We start from the raw sequence: 25310 nt of genomic DNA, 5'->3' as shown, positions 1-25310 counted from the left end.
ACAAACATGTTTGAATTGGTGTCTTAAATTAGAGTCTCAGCAAAGAATTTCAGTGCATTTCCCATATTCCTTTTTTTTTGTTTTATCAGTATTCATCATGAATGTTGTGGTACTGCAGATAAAGGTGCTGAAATTATGTGGTGGAAGTCTGAATACCATGACAACAAAGTGCCTTAATTATAAGCATTTCAGAAGTATTCTATTCAACTTAGAGAGAAATAATAATGACTCATTAGTGGTTTAGGAGTATAAAATAGAAAATTTTTTTTCACCTCCTTAAACAACTTATTTAGCTCATTTGCTCAATTACTTTCAGATGGTAAACAAAATTTGATAAAGTAATTTCTGCTAATAACCAGAAAATAAATGTGATTGGTGATGTCAGGGAGATAAAATGGGCAGATAGAAATTTTGATCATTTTGTATTACCTCTATATCACTTAATTTAAAAGGACACTCATGAAATTTAGGTTCCATCAAAAAACACTATTAGAGTAATATTTCAACAAATGCATTTTCTTTGCATGAGGCTGATAATATATGGCTGGGTACTGCATAAAACATTTTAGTCAATACAAATGTTTATGTTAGTTTGGTTTGGTTTTGGACAATAGGTGTGTTATAAGTATTTCAGAAGATCTCAGCCTGAACACATATAACATGTCGCAGAGTTGAATACCCCACTACTGTGTATCTATGCTTTGTTGTTGTCTCATGTAGCTGGCTGGTATCAGAACACATTTTTTAAAAACTTTTTCTTATGGTATTACTGGTTTACTCCAACTGTACCAAATTATAAGTGAATATTCAAAGCTTCAGAGAATTAATCCCATAATTTGGAGTTAAAAGCAATCTGGACATTGTAATACTGCTATTTGGCATTCAGGCTTTTTTGGTTATGTTACTGCTTTTTAAAGAGTTTTATGGTAAAAACGTTTTTGAAGAAAATAATAATGCAAATCAGATTCTTTAAATTCAGCAGTTATGTAAGGATGTTTGTAGCTTATAAAAATTTAATTCCATCTTTTGAAATTTGCAAACAGCAGCATCCAGGAAATGAGAGTTTAAATCAGAGAATGGGATTCATCTGCCCAAATATACCATCCACAACTGAACTGATTGTCTAAAGTTCTCTTTTTTTAATCAGTGATTATGTTTCACCTCATCCTGAAGCAGATATTGAAAATACTTCAGATGAATGGCATTCTGCACACATTTCTTTCCACTGACAGTGAAAGGAGTTTTAAAAAACCAACTCAGGTGCAGCAGTAACTTTGCAAAATTGACTAAAATTCATCTCAGAACACACTTTTGCAGCCTGTTCACCTGCACAAAATAACATTTAAAGAACCTACTCTTGATTGCAGTGGGGTTATTTCAAGTGGGAATGCTGAGTATATCATAGCAGCAGTAAATTTTAGTAAAGCACAGCAGGTATAACAAAGGAGCATTTTTAACCATTGCACAATCTCAACAGTTTATTTCTGCCACAATATTTGACAGAATTAAATTATCAAGAACTCCCTTTTTATTCTGCTTTTTAACAATTCAGTAAATATCAGATTTTATGTTTATTTTAATTACACTTTGAAATCGCATAGTTTAATTGCTCTGCTTAAATTAAAAATTTTAAAACTTTCTAAACATGCTCAGTTTTTCTTTATTACTAGTTGAACTTGATTGTTACTTTCTGATCTGATGCCTTTGCTGAATCTAGGGACACGAGTTCTTACTGCAATTTTATCTGGAGCAAAAGTTCCCACTGAAATTATGTTGAGTTATATGAGTAAAATCTCATAATAGTTAAGGAGTGTGAACTTCAGTCACACTTTTTAATATGCTAACATAAAAAGAAAATATCTTTTAGCCCACTTCATAAACATTTTTCCTTCATACCAAGAACTAAGCCATTGTGATGATGTAGTTTACCTAAACTTTTTGTTTGATGGTGAACATTAACAAATACCCTATTCCTTTGTTTAGCAATTCTAACTTTGAGAATAAAATGTCACAGAAATATAACAATAAATAGCAACATTTGGATTGGTATGTTTACTTTTTCAAGACATGTCACTATATGCCTGGTTTTACTTTCAGAGTTCCAGGATATAAAGACAGTTGTTCTTCTAGTTGGGTGTTCTTCCTTCATCTTGAAATTAAAATACTGCTACTGGTGTTAACATTGCTTGTTCACTTTCATACTTACCAGGAAAGTGTACCTGTGAAAGCAAGAAGATTTTCCCACTAACAAAATAGAGCCAGTCCAGTTCTGTTTGTATCAACCTTTCTATTAATGGATGGACAAATTACCATCTTTCCATATATACATGTTTGTCTTATGTTGGTTGCTCCCACAAACCATTTAAGATTCATGGATTTCTTGTTCATCTTTATAAAGGACTGTGTTTAATTGTTTAATGTAAATATTTGCTGTTCCATGTATATATATTGTAGAAGCCTTGTTAGTTTTCCTAGAAGATGATGTCCTTAAAAATCTTCAGATTGTAAAAATATTAATGTAATGCATCTGCTCTCATTTTATCTAGTTACTATAACTTGGATGATGTGAGCCATGACACTGTGAATAAGTATCTCTCAAGCCTTGTTGAGAAATCCCTGTTTGATCTGGAAGGCTCCTACTGTATTGAAGTTGGGGAGGTAAGACTAACCTGTGTCTTCCAGTATTAATTTAGACACTGTGAACAGCAAGGTACATACTCCTTGATGTGACATGCTAGACTTTGTCTGTGGAGCTCTTTGTAAGACTTAACGCTCAAAACTGCTGTGGCTAAAATATGATGCTAAATTATTTTTGGTGTTCTCTCTTACAAGTAGTCTGAACATGTTTCACAGTTATGTAAGAACTTATGTTATACTGAAGCCCTTGGGAACTCTGTGTGTTTGATTGTTCTTCTGGCAGGATAATCGCAGCATCGAACCCCTGACGTACGGCCGTATTGCCTCCTATTACTATTTGAAGCATCCAACTATTGGGATGTTCAAGGATCAGCTGAAACCTGAAAGCAGTATTGAAGAACTGCTCTTAATTCTGACAGTAAGTGCTGATATTTCTTAAAAATACATTTTTTTACTCTTAACACAAGTATATGAAAAATCGCACAAAATAAAGAAGAGCCTTTCGCCTCGATATCTAATTTAATTTTTTATTGTTTTGAGAAATATACCTGAATCATTTTTGATGTTTCAAGTGTTTCATCTTATCAGTACATCAAAATTACTTTATGCACTCCTTTCTCTTCTTAGGTCCTTTTATAATGCGCAGGATCTGTACAAATCTGGTATTTGTCTTTTCTAAGTTGAGTATATTACTAAAAAGCTATTGGAATGACTGTGAATCTGTAGCAGGACATCACTTTGTCCTGGGACAATCTGGAAGATACAGCAACTTTAAGAAGTAGGGGAAACATATTGGAAACACCTCTTTCCTAAAATGTCTGCTTTCCCTTTTCCCAGCCACCTCCCAATCATTGAGGTCATAACCTGCAATAACTGCATCTCCCAGAATTAGTCTAGAGACTGTTTAGCAGAGAAGTGCAAGGCCAAAGACACAATGTGTGATGAGCTGTGCTAGTATTACATTCCAACCATAAAAGAATCAGGGTTTACTCCATTTTCCTTTTTGAGTACTTACATAGTTATAACTACAGAATTTTCATTTTCAACATGGTGTAACTACTTTTACAAATATATTTCAAAACAAGGAGTGCCTGAATATTATTCAGGAAAACTTATTTCTACCCCTATACGATTGTAGTCTCTGTTAAATTAAGTACATTATACAAGTGGCCCAAATTTAGTGATATTCTGATTTCTAAGTGTAAGCTTCAAAATTTAAAGTCCCATCTTACAGTATTTATGTATCTTACTTTTGTATTAATTGCTGTTTTGGTGTGCTGCCAAAACTTCTCTGAGGAGAAATACAAGAAGAAAAGTTAAAATAGTGCTATTCAATATTTTGCAACTCAGAAAAACCTGATCAGCATTTTATGACACTAGGAAAACCACTTTTCTAGTAGAGACTTTTCTTCTTGATAAATTTAAAGCACCTACTGCAAACATTCAGAGTGTTACAGCTCAGAAATAAAGGCCACAATAATCTTTTGTAATGGAAACTGTTAGACAGCCTAAATAGGGGAATTGCTATCACTGACCCTGCAGTATCTGTTGTTCTGCTGTCAGAAAACATTGCAATTACATGAAATGAAATTCAGTGTATTCAGGTGAATTTAAAATTATAATCATCCACAATAACTAGATATGCTGTGTGTAAAATAACTGAAATTTTAAAAAGAAATACCACATGTGAACAGAAGTTAAATAATATGATGTTGAGTATTCAAAAAGAGTGCTTTATTCCAGCTACTATCTCTTTAAAAATCTCCTATCTAGTGAAAATTTTCTGCACCTAGAAGTGTCAGGATTTTTTTTTTCAGACAGATTGGGGTAAGAAAAGTTTGAGAATATTAGCAGAGATGGCATTTCATAATACTGCCTTAGCCAATGAGAGGGATATGGAAGAAGAATGATGGAAGAACTTAGTGCTGCCTATTTGAACTATGTGCATTCATGAATTGCAAAAGTAGCTGGCAAATTTTTCACTTGTAGATGAAACTTAGGACCCTAATGTTGGATAGAGATTGTAAAATTTTAAGTTCATTAATCTTGCTTTAATTTTTTCTAATTTTTCTTTTCCTGATAATACAGTTTTCTAAGTTATGTATTTACAATCTCAAGAGGAATGAGATTAAAAATAAAATTGCTTGGGAATCAAAATGCACCGTATGTATCAGTTTTAAAGATGAAAAGGATTTATGAGTGGTGGATGCCATTAGAGCTGATGGTTCTTGCTTGGTTTTATGTGGATGTTGAATCTCAAAATTACAAGTGGTATTACTATTCTGTCTTGTTGAAGGTGTAAAATAAAAGATTTTTTCAATCTGATGTAGTGTTGAAAAGAAGTGCCATTTCAACAGTTATTGCCAATGATTTTTTTCCCCCTAAACACTGTGCATTAATGAGTTTTATAATTACAGCAGTTGCTTCACACCTCTATTGTTAACCAATGACATTACATCTGCCTCACTCCACTGTTGCCCTCCTCCTTCTTATTGAAGCATTTAGCGGTTTTGGCAATAGGGAATTACATGGCATGGGGTAAGTAGTCTAATTAGGTATAAGTGAAAATCCTGAGGGAAAAGGATGTTTAAAAAGTAATTTGAAGAATCTCTTAATGATGCTGAAACTGAAAGCTTTAGCTATAGTACAAAAAGGCCTGTTACCATTACAAAAATAATTATAATTCTAATTATTCTGCTGATCACTCCATTTTAAAGTTTCAAATTTTGAATTGTGTTTTGTAAGAATAACCATCCAAGCATTTCTCATGCAGCTGCAGGATTTCATAGATGTAACACTTATTTGATGGAGTTTTACCTAAGCTTGCAAACCTTTAGGTATTTACAAGTTTCTGATATATATAAGGAAGGCAGACTTGAACAATTTGAAAAAAGAAAATCTCAATTTTGATTTTTCAGATGAGATGCATATATCAAATATATAAGTAACTTGGAGAGGAAAAAAGTTTGTTTAAAACAAAATGTGGAAAAAAGCAAGATTTTGTTCAAGAATTCAGAAATTTAGGATTGTGTGGGGTTGAAGATAAGTTTGATTAAGGGATTTTGATTTTCAGATTGATATTTTTGCAGGCTGAATGGAAGTGTTCAAAACCAAGATTGATCACCAGTGAATTATCAAGGAATCTTTACAACTCACGTGAAAAACTAGTTGTGAGTCATCTAGTTTCTGGTGTGGTGGATCTCTCAAAAAAGTCACATAATAGCAAGATTTGTTTTCACTTAGTGAAAGACCACTCCTAGTCTTCTCCAGTATCTGTTCTTTTCTCTGTTTGTATTTTACCTTTTCATTTTGCCAGCATTTTACAAGATCAAATGTTTTGAGTTTTTTCCCTGTCTGGTGTAGGGGTTAAGTATTCATAATATGAACAGGAGGATGGCACATGGGGACATCCCAACAGTCATGTTAGAAATATACAGTAACAGGTGATTCAAATAGGTGGGTGAAAATCCCCTCATGGCTTCCCTGCTCCTCTCATAAATCTGTACCTGAGATGTTTGAGCTGTCTTGGGTTTGCAGCTAGCAGGTGGAACTTCACATTCAGTTATTTTTGTCACTGGCTTATGCTAGTGGACTGGTAATTTTTTTTTTCTGAGAGAAAATGTTTGATGTTTTTCCATAGAGCTTTCTTTAAACCTTTCCTAACCGTGCTCAGATAGTAGTAATCCAAATGAGCTTAATCACTGTTGAGTTATGGTGCTTCTTGCATTAAGTATTATTGATGAGAAAGTGTTCATGAATTATTACTGACAAGCTGGATTTCCCTGAGGTCCCTAAAGACTGTTTTCTTTAATTCTGATAGTTAGGTGCAGAGATTAAAAAAGAGGTCTAGGTGAAAAACAATGATAGATACTTTAGGGTAATTCTTGTCTTTTTCTGCACAAATGTTTTTAAAATCAAATAGTGATTTGTTGTACCTTGAGGAAGGAAAGACTGTCGTTCTGATTGATCAGGGCTGTGACACCTAGATCCCCTAGTTTCATGATTATTGGTGATTTTTAACTTAACTTGTTATCTGATTAATATTCCTATTTACAGAGCAAAAAATTTGTCATACCTGTCCACATCAAACAGTGAAGGGGAGAACATCATTCCCATCTTTCATTCCCTTGTTCTATCTCCATGTTGTCCATTATTTTTTTTTTTTTTAATTCAACCTACAGAAGAGAACTGGTTGATTTTTATGTGTCTACTGCTGTCTTTCATGTAAATTGTTAAAAAGAGAGAGGTTTTTTTTCTTAGAAAAGCAAGTTTAGAGAGAGGACATGGTATTTTTGTTATAGTGAGGCATACGTGTCTGTCTTTCTGTGATACAAACATGGACATAGAAGTTTGATATCCACATGACTATATTTCTTTCTAAAAATTGATTTGGTGACACTGACTTGTATTAAAGTAATTTGGAACTGAGCAGAAAATCTGTACATATTGAAGTCACAGACTTGGAAGGTATAAGGAGGAGGTTCATGAAACAGGTACTCTCTATTCAAGATACATAGATAGTAAATGAGTAGAGTTATTAATGCCTTATCTGTCTTTCATTACCTGGTAGGTATTTGTACTATGGGAACCTAGATAATTCAATTAACCTGTAGCTGTATTTCCTCTTTATCATTGTTCACAATTCCTGTTCCAACCAGGAAAATATGCAGTTCTTTGTGAGTATTTACACTCTCAGTCTAAAATAATTTTATTTCTGTATGGGGATTCTCTTGCTGATTTGGTCTCCCATGAAGGGGCCTCAAAGGTTTTTGACTCCGTGATAAACCATCTTTTCATCAGGTCTCCAGTTAAACACCAGGGAAGGAGAAAATAATGCCTTACAAAAATTATGTCAAAAGGAGAAGCTAATGTGATCTGTTTTGTTTAATATTTTCCCTGCAAGCCATGGCAGAATCATTGCTTTTAGGAATTTTTAAGATATTATATAAAACTGGGTCTCTGTTCTTTAGTCACTTCAGAAAAAAGTCAGATCACTCTTCCTAAGTCAGTGTTTACAGTTAGTGTAAAATTACGTTTTCATTTAATTTAGAAGAAAATAAAGGTGCTACTATGATTTTCTTCCAGGCAAAAAAGCCTTTAAAGAACTTCCATGTCTGATTTCACATCTATGGTACAGTCTCAACAATATGAACATCAGGGCTGTGGCCTCAGACATTATTCATACTTTAGAAATGGAAGAAATATTTTTTTATATTTAAACAGAAGAAAACTGTTACCTCTTACAATTAAATCCTTTCTTTACAATAAATCTGTGCCAAGGACTGTTCAATGCATAAATTTCAGCCTAAACACAGGCATTTCTGGGATAATTTACTTATTTTTTGTATAATTCATATTCTCTGGATTTAAACATGTTAAAACATTTGTGCTTCAGTTCCCACTTGAATCATCTAGATGATATCGCGTGTTTAATAGTTTAAATTTGAAAATTATGTTTGAGTTCATGAAAATAAAGCAAAATGCTACAGTGCCTTACAATAGCATCCAAATTTCATCATCTATGTCCAGTATATTAAAAAATATCTTGTACTTAGCAGAAAATACTTATATGGGTACTCACACATTTAATTAGTCTTGATTTTTCTCTTGTCCCAGTAGATGGAGCAGTTTTTAATGTTGCTGTTGTACTTGAATGTAGTAATTTTTTTCTAACATTGTGGTCCAACTGTCTCCTGGTCTTCTTTTTCCAAATGATGGCTTGAATTTTAGTTTGAAGGCATAATATGCTGGCTGCCTTTCCAGGAAAGCACAGTCCATTAGTAAATCAAGGTAACAATGCCCACCAGTGACAGCTGACTCAACGTGGCATAAGTCTTCCATTTTTATGGCATCAATAAGAAAGAATTACAGTCAAAACCAGAAAATACAAATCCTTTCCATCTCCAGTATGCATGAATTTCTAACCTCCAATTTACAGGTCTCCTTGTTTTCCCCATCCAATCTTATTTAATTTCTGTCATTATAGGACACTTAAAAAAAAAAATCCCACCAACTGAATCAATACTCACAAATTAAAACATATTTTAAAGTTGTAGCTAAATGTTTCTGAAAAACATTTGCCACGACAAAGGCCATAAAACAAGAACTGTTATCTTGGATATGGGGAGGGGGGGGGTGTTTCAGTTGTTTTTCTTTCTTTAATTTGTTTTGATTGCAGTGCAACATCCAAGAGAAAAACTTTTGAAAGTGTACATAGCTGTGGTAGTAGAAAGAAGTGGCCTCAGGCTATATGCCCATTTTAAACGCCTGCTTTAGTAACCATTTGTCACAAAAGTGAGGAACTAAATTCCTTTAGCAGGATGCAGTTATAGCAGCAAAAGAGTCATGTATACCAGTGGAAAGTATTCTGAGAGCCAGGTAGACAGAGGTACTGCCCTGGTCTGGTACTTGCAAAGGTGAACATTGGCTGCCATCTGTGGCAAATCAGTGTTTGCCCCTGGTAGAAGCAAGCTTGGTTTAGCTGAGTGCTCAAAGAGCATGCAGTTCACCCATGGGCCACTTATTTGTTTGTCTATTTTAGCACAAGCACCTTTTACTTACTGCTTGACAGTTAGAATTGTAGCCACTGTCATGCAAGATTTCAAATTATGCACAGTTGTGCACATGCAACCACTTCTTGGCAAAGTATTCATGCAGGGAATTAAATGGCTTCTTTCAGCAGTCATGTCATATGGCTGTATATTTTCAAATATACAATATATTTGTTGAAATAATGTTTGTGTTTGTTGAAACAGAACCCAGGTTCTCAACAGCATCATTATTATGGTAAAGCTGAATGTTTTATAATCTGTAAGGCTGCTGTGTGTTCTCATGTCCCAAATGCTCCAGCAGGAAGTCTTACAGGCTTAGTTTGTCTTTAGCAAGTCAGTTCAAGTTCTACCTGCTTTATTCCTCCCAATTTGTAATTGAAGCAGGATAAGCAAATTTAGGCCTTCTGCACCCTGCAGTTCTTTTATCTCCACTGGCTTTGCCTTTGATTTTGTCAGTTGTACTACAAGTTACAACAGTTAACAATCATATTGATGGCCTTCTTTTCATAGAATACAATTCACTTAGTGACACCAACTGAGCCATACAGACAGCTGTTTAAAGGCACAAAAATACTCTGTCAGCATACAAGATATTCCTTGTGAAACTCTTAAGAAAGAGGATGACATTGTAGATCATTCTCTGGTTGGAACAGAAACTTCAGGATAAGGATTGGTTTGGCTGAAAGGATTACATCATACCAGATTAATATCCAGCACATATTGTTCCTTTAGCATAGTAGTTAAAAAAAAAAAAAACATAAGAGGATTACTGATCAGTCATTAATGAAGTATGTGACACTTCTATTTTCCTATTTGCATTTAAATTCTTTCTTTGTCTCATTTTCTTTTTTTTTTTTTTTTCTTTCCTGATGGGGGCCTGTCTAGCTTCACAAATTGAATTTTACTTTAAATGTTGATGTTTTGTATTATCAGAGATGAACATGTAAGAAATCAGCCTCTCCTATTTAGAAATATTTAAGAAATAAGCCTCTCCTATTGCCTAATATTTACAAGATGTTTAATTTCACAGCTACTTAGGTAGGCTGTAATATTAGAAGAAATTGCAGAGGGATTTTTGCTACCAAATGACCTTAGCATTTGAAAAAAATTGAAAGTATCTGAAAAAATTGTATATATATTTGGAAATTTCTTGTATGGTAGGAAGGTTGCTTTTAGAGAACAAACAGCTTCACATTTTCTTCACCTTTGCAACTGAATAAGTGTAAGCCAGGCATCAAGCAAAGTATTAGAATTGATGTATGGGAAAACTGTCAAATTATGTACTTTTATAAGTACTTTTTTCTGGGCTAATGCTCAAATTCAGCTTTCCTTAATTTATAGTAGGCCACTGTCCTCTTCCCATGGAGGAGTCAAATCAGACATCACCAATTTCATTGGGTTGACCACATTCTAATTTCCACTTCCACTGCCTTTTCTTTCTGTTTTCCAGTGGAAAAGAACAGCAAGCCAACAGAGGTTACTCAAACTACACATTTTCAGAAAGAGAAAATATCTCAAGTCTATTCCTCTCACCTTATGGGGTGAGAAAATGGCAAAAATTCCTCTCACAACAGCCCTCTTAAGTGTTTCTCCTGGCAGGATGTCACCATGCTTGCTTACAAAGTGGGTCCATACATGTCTCTTGTCAGAAGATTTTTAGGTACAACTGATGCATACAGTATTGGGAAATTTTATTTTAAACATATTAAATTATTGAATGCATGGTATTTTGTAGGTTAAGGAGATTAATTTCAACTGGTTTATCATTTGCTTAAGGCAACAAGCAGTTGTAAACATGAGGTGTAGATAATAGATTATTTTTTCTTTTATATATGATTGTCTTAATATTTACTATATGCAGTCATATAAGATGCTAATTTTTAATACTTCTTTAGCTATAAGAATGCATGTTTGCTTTCTCTTGATTCACACAGAACAGATGGATGCTTGACTGCCTGCTAATCCACAGCTGGAATGGTTTCAGCAGTTTCCACGTTGCTGGGTTAGAGTGGCTTTTCTAGTGGACTGAGAGGGCAGCAAGAGAGGGATATCATTATTCATCAGTATCCCAGTGGGATCGCTGCCAGCAGAGATTAATTTTTTCTGTTATGCTTGTAAAACAAGCTCAGGTGGAGTCTCTAATCCTCAGGGCACGGGTGGCAGATCAAGGAAGATGCTACAAAGCTAGTTAATTTTCAGATTCTAGGGGAAACAGAAGCTCTGTTAGATGTATAAATACATGATTGCAAATTTAAGTAGCTCAAATCCAAATGGGATCTTCCTAGACATCTGGTCCTGAAAATCTCTGTTTTCTTTGTCTTTTAAAAGAAGTTCTTGAAACTTTATGCCAGAGGCAAAATATCTTCAACTCTCTTAATCATCAGCTATCATTCCTTTTTTTTTTTTTTTTTAATACAGATCTTACAGTGTATTTTAGATTAATGTCTTTACATGCAGGCAAGACATGGTATGTGTTTCTGTAGGAACACTGAGTTTGCAGTGTTCTCACAAACTTGTGCCAATCACCAAGAAAAATTACCACTTGCCATTGAAAAAGGGTTAGATTTGCCTTAGTGATGCATGATGCATCCTATTTTGGTAATGGCATGTCCTGTAAAAGGTCCATTATGGTACAAGGGCATTTTTCCCTTGTTATTCTTGGTATCAGACCTGTTGTCATTTGTAATAAAAACGTTGACAGAACTCAAATGAAGCATCCCAAAACACTCACAAGTTATCTATTTGTATAATAGACTTCACATATTTTTCCTGTATTGACTTTTTTGTTTCTTCAGTAATTACCCTTCTTTCTCACTGTTGTAATTACCAGTGTCTTCCATCTATGTATTTCCTTGTAGCTCTTGAGTTGTTCAAAACATTGGGTTAGATTTTCAGCAATGTTAATCCACACAGTTACACTGAAATGAATGGAGATGTGCCAGTTTTTATCAGCAGGGAACTACCCTTATTGAAATTTACTTGCAACAGCTGTCATTTCCTCTTAGAGTTGTGGGTTTTTATTATTATATTAAACTATTTTCATTTAAAAGTGCTCAGAGTGAGACCAGTAGTATTGGCTTGCTGAAAAGACATTGTGCATGTAGGCACCTTCCAAGTTTCCCATATATTTCTGCCAGTTTGTATTGTTCTTCTGATATTCTGGGCTTGAGCCTCTCTTGAGCACAGGCTGCTACTCATTTCACCACATGATGACAGGTATTCACGCCTGTGAACTTCTTATTCCCTTTTGTCTCTGGTCACATAGTAGTCTAGATCCAGAATTTAATCCATTACAAAAATGCAACACTGTGCATTTGTGGCTCCCCACTAGGGGACCTGCCACAGGTCAGCAGATTTGAAATCTGTTTTTCAGCACACAGAGCTTTTATAGCTCTTTTATATTAACATATACAGTAGGGGGGGCCCAATTTCACATAAAGCATTAGTAGTGCTTACTCCTGTCTCCATGCAGAGTGGCATTAACTTAATGCAGAGATCTGTTAACTTCTTCCCTGGGTCTGGGCTCTGCACTGAAAGATCCCAGTGGAGGATCAAAGCCAAAGATGGAAAATGACTGATCACTTTCCCAGGGAAAGCTGTGTGCCAGGATTTGTTATTCCAGTTTTTATTGCCATCATCATCTCAGTCAGTAGTTGGGCCAGCTGATTCAGCCAAGCTCAGTTTCAAAATGCAGACAGACATGCAAATGGGACTGAAGTTGAGTTCTCATGACTGTGTGACTTTTGAATGTATACTCAGAGAGATTTTCCCAGTTTCATGTTAGCAGATTATTGAGTTCATGTATTGAAAAGCTTTTTCTGTAGGTGCAATACAATTAGTTTCAGTACAGCCAAAACCAATATTAAATCTTTTCTGTAATATGACTTGAGATTACAGGGAAAGTAAACTGTGGGTCACTGCCCCATCTAGGTTTTAAGATTAAAAAAATGGAGCAATGATCACACATTTAAAATGTGCAGGTTCAAAGTATTCTCATGGGAAGTAATCAGAAAAGTAAGGCATTTTGGAGAGGCAAGAACTCTAATATACCATTTACAGCAATAAAATGTAGTAATTCTCTCACATTATGAAAATTCACATTATAAACTGAATTTGTACCATTCCATTTATGTTTATTTGCTGTGGTCAAAGTATCTTATTCTAGGTGAATAATGTGTATTTGGTACCAGATGTTTGCTCTTATTTTTTCCTAATTCAGTCTTCTTTCACATTTATTTTTTCTTAAACTGTGCAAGTATTACAGGAATACTTATAAGCAATAATTTAACTTAAAAGGGCAAACTAAAGCCAAATCTATGAAAGTTGTACAGCCTTAACACTGTAAAAGTACCTACACATCCAGGGTAAATGTATTTTTAGAAGTGGTTTTATTAGGACTGGCCAGAAAAAGTAGCAGTAAATTATGACTGTGATTATAACCTTTATGGAATATGTTATATGAGAGGTAGGACTTAAAATCATGAATTCATTCCTTGTTGTAATGTTTTAGTAACATGTAACTTAAATAGGAAAATTTCCTGCAGTAGAATGGTTCTAGAAGTATATTTTTTAACATTTAGTAAGATAATTACAGTGATTGTATTATCTATTACTATATCTTCCCCCTACACAGAAACTCAGCTTCTCTAATATGCTTAAGAAACTAGAGAAAAAAAATGGAAAATCAACTGTCAAGTTAGTATAGAAATCCTAAGAACTTCTTTCCCATGTCAAATCATTGTTACTTTATAATAATCCTCCCCCTCCTGTATGCTAGCATGCTTGCATATTCTTTTATCAGCTCCATGCTAAGGCAGAGGTCTGTAATTTAACTTTGCAGTTTGGAAGTTCCCAGGTCACTCTCTGCTACTGGTAGCTAATATTGCTGACCTCCTATTGCTCTGTGAGCAGTGGCAAAGGTCTTTCAAACTCCTGACCCCTGGTCATCAGGAATGTCATCAGTAGTTTGTAGTTTGGATGTTTTAAGTAAGAGGTGAACTTGTGAAATCTAAACCCTTTAGGGTGTTTTTAAGTGATCACTCAACTGTTTCATTGCCCTAGGTTGTGCTTTTTATGATGTCTGTAATTGTAAAATTTGTGGTGTTTATTATATGCAGCTATTTTAAAATAAAAATCAAGTACTTGTTTATTTAAAGTTAAAAGTATGATAATACAATTAATATATTGCATATTATCATTAATTAATTAATAATTAATTTCTCTGATGTTCTTATAAACTATGTAGGTCCCATGGTAGAAATGGGCCATTTAAAATTGTGAAAGATAGTTACAAATTAATGTCTCAAGCATAATAGATTTGCATAATTGCATGTTGATGGGTTTTACAACCTTCTCTCTTCAACTTCTCGTGTCCAACTGGAAATTTCCAGTGTTTGTTCTGCTGACTCTTAAGTCTAGAGACAGAGCCCAGGGTAGCCCAGCCTCACTGCATAGCTCTTACCCAGTTAATTGGGTGAATGTTGCACTTTGAATTAATACTTTTTTTTTTTTAAATATATCTATTATTTTTAAAAGTGCACTAAACACCAGCACCAACCCTGGAAAGGAAGGCATGGGAAGGCCCCCAAGGGGAAGGAACTGCTCTGCAGAGGTGGCTCTAATATGCTGGACGCAGTTTGATGGCACTGCCACATACACAAGCAGTTGATGGGGAGGTGTTGTACAGTATCTGAAGACAAGGAGTATATTTGTAAACTGTGATGAATTTGTCTGTGAGGAATGACAGTATCATGTAGCAAAGGTATTTTATCTTGCCTGAAAAGTGTCATCTTCTTTTGAACCATGTTAGTCACTTTCTAAGATCTCTGCAAAGCCTCAGTCTGCTGTGTGGTTTAGCAGAGCCCACCAACCTGCCCTGAAAATCTGGAGCATTTCTTCTGCAAAGTTTGTCTTAAAAGTTTATTTTTACATGGGTAAAACAGAGTGAACTGGCAGAATTTTTTCCACTTTTAGTCTATGATAGGAATTTTGAAAACACATGTCATGTTTGTTCTTAAAACTTGTAACTAGTAACATATGTTTTTAAGTGTCTTTTAACCAGAATATTGTCATAGATCTTTCATATCTAAGAGTAAAAAAAAAACACACAAGCATTTGGAAGTTTAAATTATGTCTCATAAAACTGAGACCAAAACACATACTTTTAGGGGGTGCCAATAAAATCCTTAAAATAGGAGTTTATAATGGGATCACTAACAAAGATAAGCTTTGCATCGCAGTAATTCTAGCAAGTACTTCTCAAATTCTGTTTCTCAATCTAACTTTTAAGTTAGGCTTGCTTTTGTTTTTTTGGGTTTTTTCCCTTCTTTTTAAAGCACATTTCCTCACCTTTATTAGTTTTCTGAATATAAATGTAAGCTTGATTATATTCTAGCTGTGTGTCAGGATACATCAGTATGAATGTAATGTCTTTCCTTATAAGTCAAACTCACACTCAAAAATGTGACAATAAAATATACTATAGATATGTTGGTTAATTTAAATAATGTTTGCAGTATGAAATTGTGCCATTCCTTTGCCATGTAATATGGTCTTTTTCTCTTGGGAAAATTATGACCAAAGGAAAATTAGCTTGGGAGCTTTAGTTAACCAACTTTTTAAATTTTCCTTATGATGTAGGTAACAGGATCAAATGAGATTTCTGTCAGCACGAGTGGAGATATATATGTGTGTGTGTGTATATGTATATATATAATTAGAAGTAATTCCAAATGGTTTTAAGTACAGAAGCTCAAGTATCCTCAAAGAAAAATTTAGAATTTGTGGATCTGCTATAAATTTTGTATTCCCACTGGTTCCTATACAGTGTGGCACAATGTGGCAGGCCTGGATGCTGCACTAGAGTACCATGCATCACTTGGTACAGTGGATCAAATGACAAATTATATAATAACATTACTGTGGATCTTATATTCACCTATCCAGTTTTCCAAAGATCAAAATATGCTGTTTTCACTTGGGAAAATAAGTTGTTCTCTCTGGTAGCAGAGAACTAAATTCATAATGCATTATTAGTGTTAATTGCAGAAGAGCTGTAAAAAACCACCCACATTTATTTACTGTGGCTCATTCATTCTATTCACAAATGTATGATTTTTGCAGTCCTTCAGCATGTACTTAAACCATTAGAGAAGTTTATGTAATTTAAATCAAGTTTCAGGTAAAGAGAATGTAATTGTAGTACTAGCTAAAAAGATCCTTGTCTTTTATGTTAGTATTTAATTTTAGTACTAGTCTGCTGCAAGATTTTTTTATGCTTTAGCTTAAAACTGTTTATTTTTATGGCAAAATGTTCTAAAAATGTTTTCCCTTGTTTCTTTTGACATCAGAAGCTTGAAAGAGAGCAAAATATATTTCAAGCTTATTAAAGCTAAAAATGTGATTAGGTTCACAGTATCTATATAAAGGAAAGGAACATAGTCAATTCTAAGGCAGTTTCAGAAACATTGCTAAAGAAAAGACTACTGGTTCAACTCTGGAATGTGAGAAACTATTTTTGGTTTGGTTTAGACCCTCATTGTTACAAATTAATCAACTGCTCTTTAAAGTCTAGAACTCATTAACTTTCTAAGTTTTACTGTTCCCATGACTGAACTTAAAATATTCAAGTTTGCTTTAGTAGATTACCTTGATTCCATTTCTGTCTGTGGTCTACAAGTATCCTCTTCTCTCCTGTAGACAAAGTGGCAAGATGCATTTGCTCAAGATTTAAAATACTTTAGAAGATCTAAATGTGGTATAAGTTCATAGCTCAGCTCTCACTATGAATCAGGAATTTCAGCCAAACTTACACTTTTTCTGGGTAGAAAGAAAGGTTTGAGGGGGGGGGGGGGGGGGCTCTGCAGAGTACCATACTCATGATGTTGGATACCTTCTTTAAATTTTAGTTCGGTCTGACTCCTTAAATGCCTGATGGTACCACAAAACTGAAAAAGATATATTTTAAAATAATATGAGTTGTTTCCTTTTAGGACTCTTCTAACAGTTCAAATAAAGGGTGATGGTAAGCTGCATATTTGGAGCATGATGTAGGCAGCATTTTAAGATGATTCTGTGGCTGCTGTTATGCAGGAAACAGAATTCAATTACCAGAATAGCCCTTTGGCCTTGTAAAATGTAACTGTTGAGTTTATGCAGGTCTGTGTGTGACATTTCTCAGTGGCAGTGTGAGTGACTGTCTCCTATATGACCACCCCATATCACATGCAGGTTGAAATGCAAGTCTGAGATGACTCCTACACCCTTGAAATGATGCAGCAGTCTCTAATGCCCAAAAGGAGACATTATTGGGAAAGTCCATCACAGAATTGTAGGAGAGAGAGATGTGACATGACTACCAAATGCATAGTTGCAGAACCTCTAGCTAAAATTCATGGTTATCTCCTGCTACACACAAGTTATGCTTAACTATGTAGGTGCTTGTAAACCTATTACTTGTACACAGGCTGCAACAGCTCTGATTTAAGAGGAGAAAAAGGGAAAGTGAAAAATACACAGCAGTGTTTTGTGGTTTAACTATGAAGCTTGTATTAAGTTTCTTGCCTTTAGAATGAAGATTAATGATTGATATGTAGTTTGATCTCTTTCCTCACCCATGAAAGTAAGAATGATCTTCAGATATTATGTACTACAACAATATATATTCTATATTGTGTGGCACCCTTGAAGATACAGCCTTTACAGAACAGATTGAGATTTGCAATGAAAAGGAAAACTAAAATAAAAAAATATTGAGTGAACAGCAGGGCCCATTTGAGGTGATTACAAAGGATGTTTCTTTATTCTGTCTTTTCTTATGCAACCTGAAAACAGTAGCAGGGGGTTACAAGCAGAGTTCATCACAAAGTTGTCAATCACTGTCATTTAATGTTTTGCAATGGAAGATGTCTTTATTCAAGGACAGCTGGGCAAATCAGAGAAACAGATTTGCAGTTAGTAGTCTGTCCAGCCTACACTAAGCAAACAAGGACAGGGCAGACATACCGGCCTCTCACATAAAAATATAATGGACTCTGCTGACCTCAGTGCCCTCCATTCAGCTTCATTCTCAGTTGTATAAAAGCTTCACTACCCATTCTCAATTTCCTTTAATTACCTACATGATGCAGATAAGAAAATGAACCTCACTTACTTACAGTCAATGATCACAAACAGGAAATTAAGTAGGCAAGTTGTTTAAAATAAGAGGAGTGTTTTGGATGTAAATAAAACTTGTGCTGGGGAAGAACTAGGGAAAATGAATTTTCAGGGGTACCAATTGGTCTGGACTGACTTGGCTGATCCTTCTTCTTTCTGCTACTTTAAACTGCAAAGGAAAACTAAGTAAAAAATCTCCTTGGTAAATATTCTTTAAAATATCTTTGAAGGAGAAGCCAGTTAAATAAAAAGAGTGAAGCAAACATGCAGCCTTCTATAGGGCTTAAAAAGATTGTGACCTTAGGTTCAGAGAATAAATGACCACAGTTTTCACAAGAGATCTAGCAGAGACATCCAGGATTAAGCAGCAGTTGTCTTTATTCAGTCTTCACTTCTAATCTGCAGTTGAGATATGAAATAAATTAATGACATTCTGATTTTCTTTCCAAACCTTAAATTGTCTAGTGGTTACCATTCCTTTTACACTGATATCACAGTTTAGACACAGTTTCCTTGCACCATTAAAGCAAATAGAAAATTTTGTGCTGTCAGTTTTCAAGGAGGTAAAAAACAGCTATCTAACTGCTTTTAGGAATTGTCAGAAAAAGGTTCCATGTCTTAGGATATTAATGAGTGGATATGGTTCTTTGTAAGTCATTAGGTAGTTCAATTAGATGTTCTAAAATTGCCATTTTTCTTTACCTCACTCTTCACTGGTTACTGTTGTGAATATTTCATTAATATGGATTTGCAGCAAGTCTGATGAAATTGAAGACTAAAATGCAAGATATTGAATCTATAGTTTAAGAGGAATATAAAACCCTGAACACTTTAATTTAATGGTCTCTGCTAAGCCTGTAGTTTTGAAGACATTGCCCTTCAGGCTTCCCAAATGACTTTTTATTTTATGACAAAAGAAATATACTCTCTTAAATTACAGATGGAAAAGATATCACATATTATAAAACTCTTACCTTACTTGCAAGTTTTATTATTTAGAAAGATCGTTCTCACTCGAAACAATACATACACACAAGAGGATGCACAAGAGGATTTTGTGGAGGGAAAAATTGCCAATTAAGTCACAAAACTGACTCTTTAGCATAAATTATAGTTCTTGGGATGTTTCTATTGAACTTTTTTTTCAAAGACAGTGGATTTCCCGAGCAGGAGAATCAACATCTCTGCCTGGGAGACCAAACTAGTTGTACTTACTCCTCTCAGCCACTATGATGTTGCTACTTATAACTGCATTTAGATTGCATGTTGGTGGGCAGCTTCTTTTTGCAATGGTGAGAAAGTTCTTGCATGCATTTCATTTTGGCATGAATAGCATTAGTCCCACTCTGGAACACAGAGAATGCTTTTACCACCTGCTTAAGATTTTGCTGTGTTTTGATCACTCATCATCAGTTGCTTAGACACTGACTGCACAAAATATTGAAAAAAATATTTGAAAATAACCATATGAGAGCTATTTCAAAGTTGCTGGGGTTTTGAATACCTAGAGAAAAACTTAAAACCTGAAAACTGAAAATATGAGATTTTGACTTATTCATAGCTAAACTTATAATGTTTTTGTGAGCCAATGAGGTAGGATACCTGTGGGTCATCTCCTACTATTGAATCCATCCAATGAATATATTTCTTTCATTGCATTTATTTTCCTGTTCTCTGATGTTAGTATCGGCTATGTGAAAGAAAAAAAGTTGAAAATCTATAAGTGTGTCAGTATTTGAGGATGTTATATTAGTTATTGTTTTCCCACGTGTGATTTTGATAAATAAGTACACTTCTAAACATTTAAATGCTACCATTTTTGTGTTGAAATCTAACTGTGGTAAATTAAATGCATATACTTTTAAAGCCTCAGTAAGCAGTAATAGTTGTTCTGAAGTTAATCACAATGATTAATTTTTTTAATTTTTTTTTTTTAAGAATGCTGACGAATACACAGATCTGCCTGTGAGACACAATGAAGATCAGATGAACAGTGAACTGGCCAAACACCTTCCTATTGAAGTCAATCCCCATTCATTTGACAGTTCACACACAAAAACACACCTCTTGCTGCAAGCCCACTTCAGTCATGCCATGCTGCCTTGTCCAGATTATGCAACAGATACAAAGACAGTGCTGGACCAAGCAATCAGAATATGCCAGGTATTGTGATGTATTTCTGTATATAACTTTTGTTGGTTTACTGTTTATTGGTAGAGTGTTGTCATATTTTGAATATAGAAGGATCCGAAGATTTCTTGCAATCTTGTGCAGAGCTGGTACCACACAATATTATAACCCCTTGTTTAGGGAGGAACTGGATGCCCATAATGGTTCCCACTTTACAGAACTGGAGGTAAACAAACTTAGAGTAAAACACAGTGGTGTTCTGTCTGTAGGCATCTATTGCCATATAATGACCTCTGCTTTCTTTGCAACAGCTTTCTATCTCTGTATTGTGGAATGTTGTTTGAGAGTCATTCTGGCATGGCTGTGGTCCCTGCAGGTTGTTATGCTGATGCCCAGGAACCTGTCTCCCCTGGGAACTCCTACTTTTGTAGCACCCAAAAGCACTATAGTCACTCCCAAGCACACATAAAACATGTTTTGAAATCTGATTTGGGGTGAGATCTGGGGGTTTTCCCTAAGCTCCTCTAGCTAGTGTAAAGATACATCTTCTGTGTCCCAATGATCACAGAGTCAAAGAGCATGTTTTTAAATGCAGATTTTAAACTCACCCTGGAATTTTTACAGTTGTACTGCAGTTGCAGCCCACAGAAACTAAACTGGCCATGGAGAGACAGTAGTGGTAACAAGCATGCACAGCTGCCACCTCAAAAGAATTTTAAAGCAGCGATTGGAGTTTGGGATAGGGTGCTGCCATATCTGAAAAGCTCAGTTGCAGTTAGAGCAGGAAAGGTGAGCTCTAGCTGTCTCAGGAGACAACCCTCTGACTCTCCTGGGAAGATTTCTTCTCTTTAGCAGAACTGCACAAGGACTCATTCACAGGTCCTTGAAGATGAGGTAGCCTTCAACAAACTACTCTTTTTATGATTCTGAGTTCAATATTTGTAAAATAGACCCAGTACTTCCTTCTTCCTACAGTTTTTGTTTGCTCAAATTTTAATGTCCTCAGTGATCTGTTTGTCAACTATCAGACAGAAGCTTTGCACTTGTTTGAAGCCTGTTGGCAATATGGTAACTGCAAACATCATTGTGTTAAGCCAGGCAGTTTATAAAACTTCTCTATGAGAAGCTATTACTCAGTGCTCTAGACAGAGAAAATACTGTGTGCAATTCAGTCCAGCAATCTGGATAAGGCTCAGCCTTACATTAATAAAAACAAGCTTAAAGTACTTAAAACATCAAATGAAGCAAAACTGAAATTAGGGAATGTAAGAAACAAATAACACCCCAGATGTTACTGCTACACAGTCCTAATTTTGGCAACCAGCAGTGCTTGGATGCTAGTCTGTTTCAAATATTTCTAATCAATAAAATCATGGTGCTGTAAGTATAGAAACAGCTATGCCATATATTCAGTTATTAACAGAGAAAAGCATCACTTGCTCAAGTGAGAAAATTCACCTTTTTTCCAAAGAAATCACATACTTTAGTATGAACTTTAGTTCATTTAGATGTTTGTGGAGTAAGCATTAAAGACTTGATTACATATTTGGGGAAAATTTAAATTAAATACTATTTGCAGTAATTATTTTGTTCTGTTTTGCTAAGAAATGTACTTTCTTAATCCACCTACTGCATCATATGTATTTCAGAAACAATAATCACTTAGAAAAAAAATTTCAATATATTCAACAGTTCCTTTAAGCTTAAATGGAGTTTAGAAAAATGCCATTCCATGCTATGCCTTGGCACTCCAACCTTCAGTTAACTTCCACATAGTGTTATATATACAGTGATCTTAAAAAATAAAAAAAAAAAAAAACTTTTAATAGTAAAAAAACATGCAAGCACTTCTGTATTTTAAAGTTGGCACATGGTTTACATCTCTCAGGAGATTATTGGTTCCATCTTATTAGTCACGCTTTCCAAACAGAGGTTAAAGTTCCCAGAATCTAAGCAATAGACAGGGTTACACTTTCAGTACTGGTTGTTACCTTTTTTCCTCAGCACTGACCTGCTGATGAACTCTGGGTCAGCAAAGGTAGAAAGAAAGATGTTAGTTATGAGAAAAGGAACTGAAGCATGGAAGGATCCATTGATGAACAGATTCAGTGGATGCTGTTCTCTGTGTGTGTGAACACATGCTTGTGCATCATAAAATGTTAAATACAGCAGTCAGGTGGGAATTGGCTTTTTAGTTACATTGAGTTTTTGTTTACTTACTTACAAATTATTTTAATGTTGAGGTTGTAGACCTAACCTTCAAATTGTGACCTGAACATAAACTGTTATTTTTGCTGGTGGGAATGTGAATAACAGACTTTTCATATCAGCATTGCTTCTCTGTTACAAGAAAGATCTGTCAAAGAGCTTTTATTGGTGGTTATACAGCAAGCCTTTATCCCAGGTCCCCTGCAGTGCAGATTTGCCATCTCTAGCTATGATATGTAAGCAAGCCTCTTTCCACCACAGAATATTAACCTTCTCCAATCTTCTGTGGTGTCTTTCACCTGAATCAGCCTTCCCTCCCTTGGCTCCTTTCCTATCCCAAATGTTTCATTCTCCCTTCCATTCCTCCAACATCCTCTGGACTTTTCATTGCCAGTGAGTATTGTTACTGGTCCAGCAGAAAACCATGTTAACAGCATTATATAGGTAAATGTAGCTGCTGGATTCCAGGCAAGATTCCACTATCCTTATGAAAAAAATTGCACAACTCTTAAATAATTTTTGCTTGGATATCTTAAAAGTTTTGGCTTTACATTAAAATTCTCTTGTCTATAGTTACAGTGAAATATTGAAGTCATGAGCATTTAACAGAACTTGCAAAGTTACAGTGCTGACTTAATAGGGGAATGCAATTTTTAGCAAAAAAAAAAAGAAGAAATACATTCTGTTACAGTTTTTCTATGGTTAGCATTTATTAGGTATAGGTAAAATTCATTATAGCAAGATAAAATTTAGTATTTATATACCCAAAATGAAATGCAGAATCTTTTACTGCAAAATTATGGGGAACAGCAATATATAACCTTTTGGAATGTTAATGCCTATCTGCTCCCACTCCCATCTCTGTAATGAAGGGTCACTGAGGCTTTGACTAGGCTGAAGGAATGCCCCTGCTCTACACTGAAAACCTCAAGTTAAAATCTAGTTTGTTATCAATGACAGGCTCTCACAGATAAAGCACAGAAGGTTCCCATGGCTCAAAAAAAGTGACACAACTTCCTGTGTGGCCTTGGCCAACTCCTTTAATTTTTATTTTCCTCAGATATGTCTAGTACAGTTGCAATAGACAATATATTCTCATCAAGCCTAGAACTCTCTGTTATTTTTACTGAGAAAAGTTAGAGTTGTCACTAAGATGGCGCTGAACACTCCAGTAGCTTCTCAAAATAAAAAATTTCTTCAATTCTTTCAAGAGAATGGACATTAAATAATAAAAATTCTAATTAAATTATTTTTCTAACAGTTTTATAAAATATAATTGTTATTGTAAAGACAATACTCCAACTCTTTTCCTATCTTATTTAAGAATACATGAAACTAAATGTAATCTCTTTTTTTTGCTTCCTTTGTCAAGCCTTATATTTTGTGACTGTGTATTCAGCGATCAGTTCTTATTCTGCTGTCCTAAGACTGCTGCCTATATTTGCATTAATTGAAATGGATAATTGAGGCAGTAATACCATCGCTCTCGGATTCAGCAGGGCAGTCTCTTCTCAGAAATAATGTGACAGTTGCTGGCTTTGCATTGGAATTGGCCACAAGCCTCCACTTGTAGTATAATCGTTGATAAAATATTTTAAAATTGCCAGAAGTAGAACTGCCATGGAGCTCAGCCCTAACCTTTGAGAAGTGTTTACCTATGAATGTGTTAAACACATCTCAGTAGGGTAGCTGGGCACTGAGGGAAGATGGACATGAGAACAGATTCCAAACTGCAGAAGAAAGACTACTCTGCATGGGAAACGTGTCTATCCCTGTAACAAGGGCCTTGTAATGCTATCACTGATGCCCTGTCTTTCCTCATCATGTTACTCCGTTGGAGAATCTAATTTTGACAGGAATGAAAAATACTCCTTGGATTAAGCACTGTTTTCTTAGCTAGATGATGATGTGTATAATACTGCTTTAGCCACTCTAAAACAGGGAAAAAAGTTGTTTCAGGTCATTTAAACTGCAACTTGCTATAGTTCTTATGAGAATCATCTTTGTGGTACAAGTTCAGAGTTGTCAAATATTGCACTAATATGCTGCCCAATTCAGCTAAGAGCTGGTTTATGTACAAAACACTTACTGTGCTAAACTGCAGACTGTTCTGGGTGGGTGGTGGTGACTCCTCAGAAGGAGCCATAGAACACAAAAGTACTTCTGCAAAGGCAAAGGAGCCCATGTTGCCATTTTGGGGCTCAAAGAAAGAGAATGTCCTATGGCTCTGCACTTCTCATGCTCCCCAGACCTCCTCAGTTCATAACAGCCACTAAAACTGTTGACTTGGAGAGCCATGTCCCAAGGGATCTTTTGGGTTTTTGCTTATGAAGTGGAGAAGTTCTTAAAGATCCTAAGAGTGGTTTGAGCTGGTATGTTGTCTGTTGGTAGCGCAGGTGTGCCAATTGCTTGCTGGTAGGTGGTGGGAGTTACAGGAAAGGCTATTTTACAGCTGTGTAAGTAAAATTTGTCCAGAAGTGTCCAGGGAAAGAGCTTTTGTGTAGTGGTTGCATTGGCAACTATAAATAAATGGGCAACTTTACGGAACAAAGGGAAGAGAATCAAATTAACTTGAGAATGCAGAGGATTCCTCAGAAACAAGTGAAGAGCAGAGGCCACATCTCTTGA

The 25310-nt window shown here is 35.2% G+C and overlaps 1 protein-coding gene across 2 annotated transcripts in view; it reads left to right on the top strand.

Moving 5' to 3' along the window:
* Nucleotides 1–25310, top strand: part of ASCC3 (activating signal cointegrator 1 complex subunit 3) — a 249066-nt gene that overhangs the window by 207070 nt on the left and 16686 nt on the right. For both annotated transcript variants that reach the window (XM_079327712.1, XM_079327713.1), the window contains exons 35-37: nt 2547–2658; nt 2921–3055; nt 20283–20507. In XM_079327712.1, coding sequence (XP_079183838.1) covers nt 2547–2658; nt 2921–3055; nt 20283–20507 — 472 coding nt within the window. The remainder of the gene's footprint in view (nt 1–2546; nt 2659–2920; nt 3056–20282; nt 20508–25310) is intronic.

Source organism: Erithacus rubecula (assembly GCF_903797595.1).
Source record: "Erithacus rubecula genome assembly, chromosome: 2".
In the NCBI taxonomy this organism is placed as follows: Eukaryota; Metazoa; Chordata; class Aves; order Passeriformes; family Muscicapidae; genus Erithacus; species Erithacus rubecula.
Note: the sequence above shows the minus strand (reverse complement) of the source record. Positions and strands in the feature narration are given on the sequence as shown.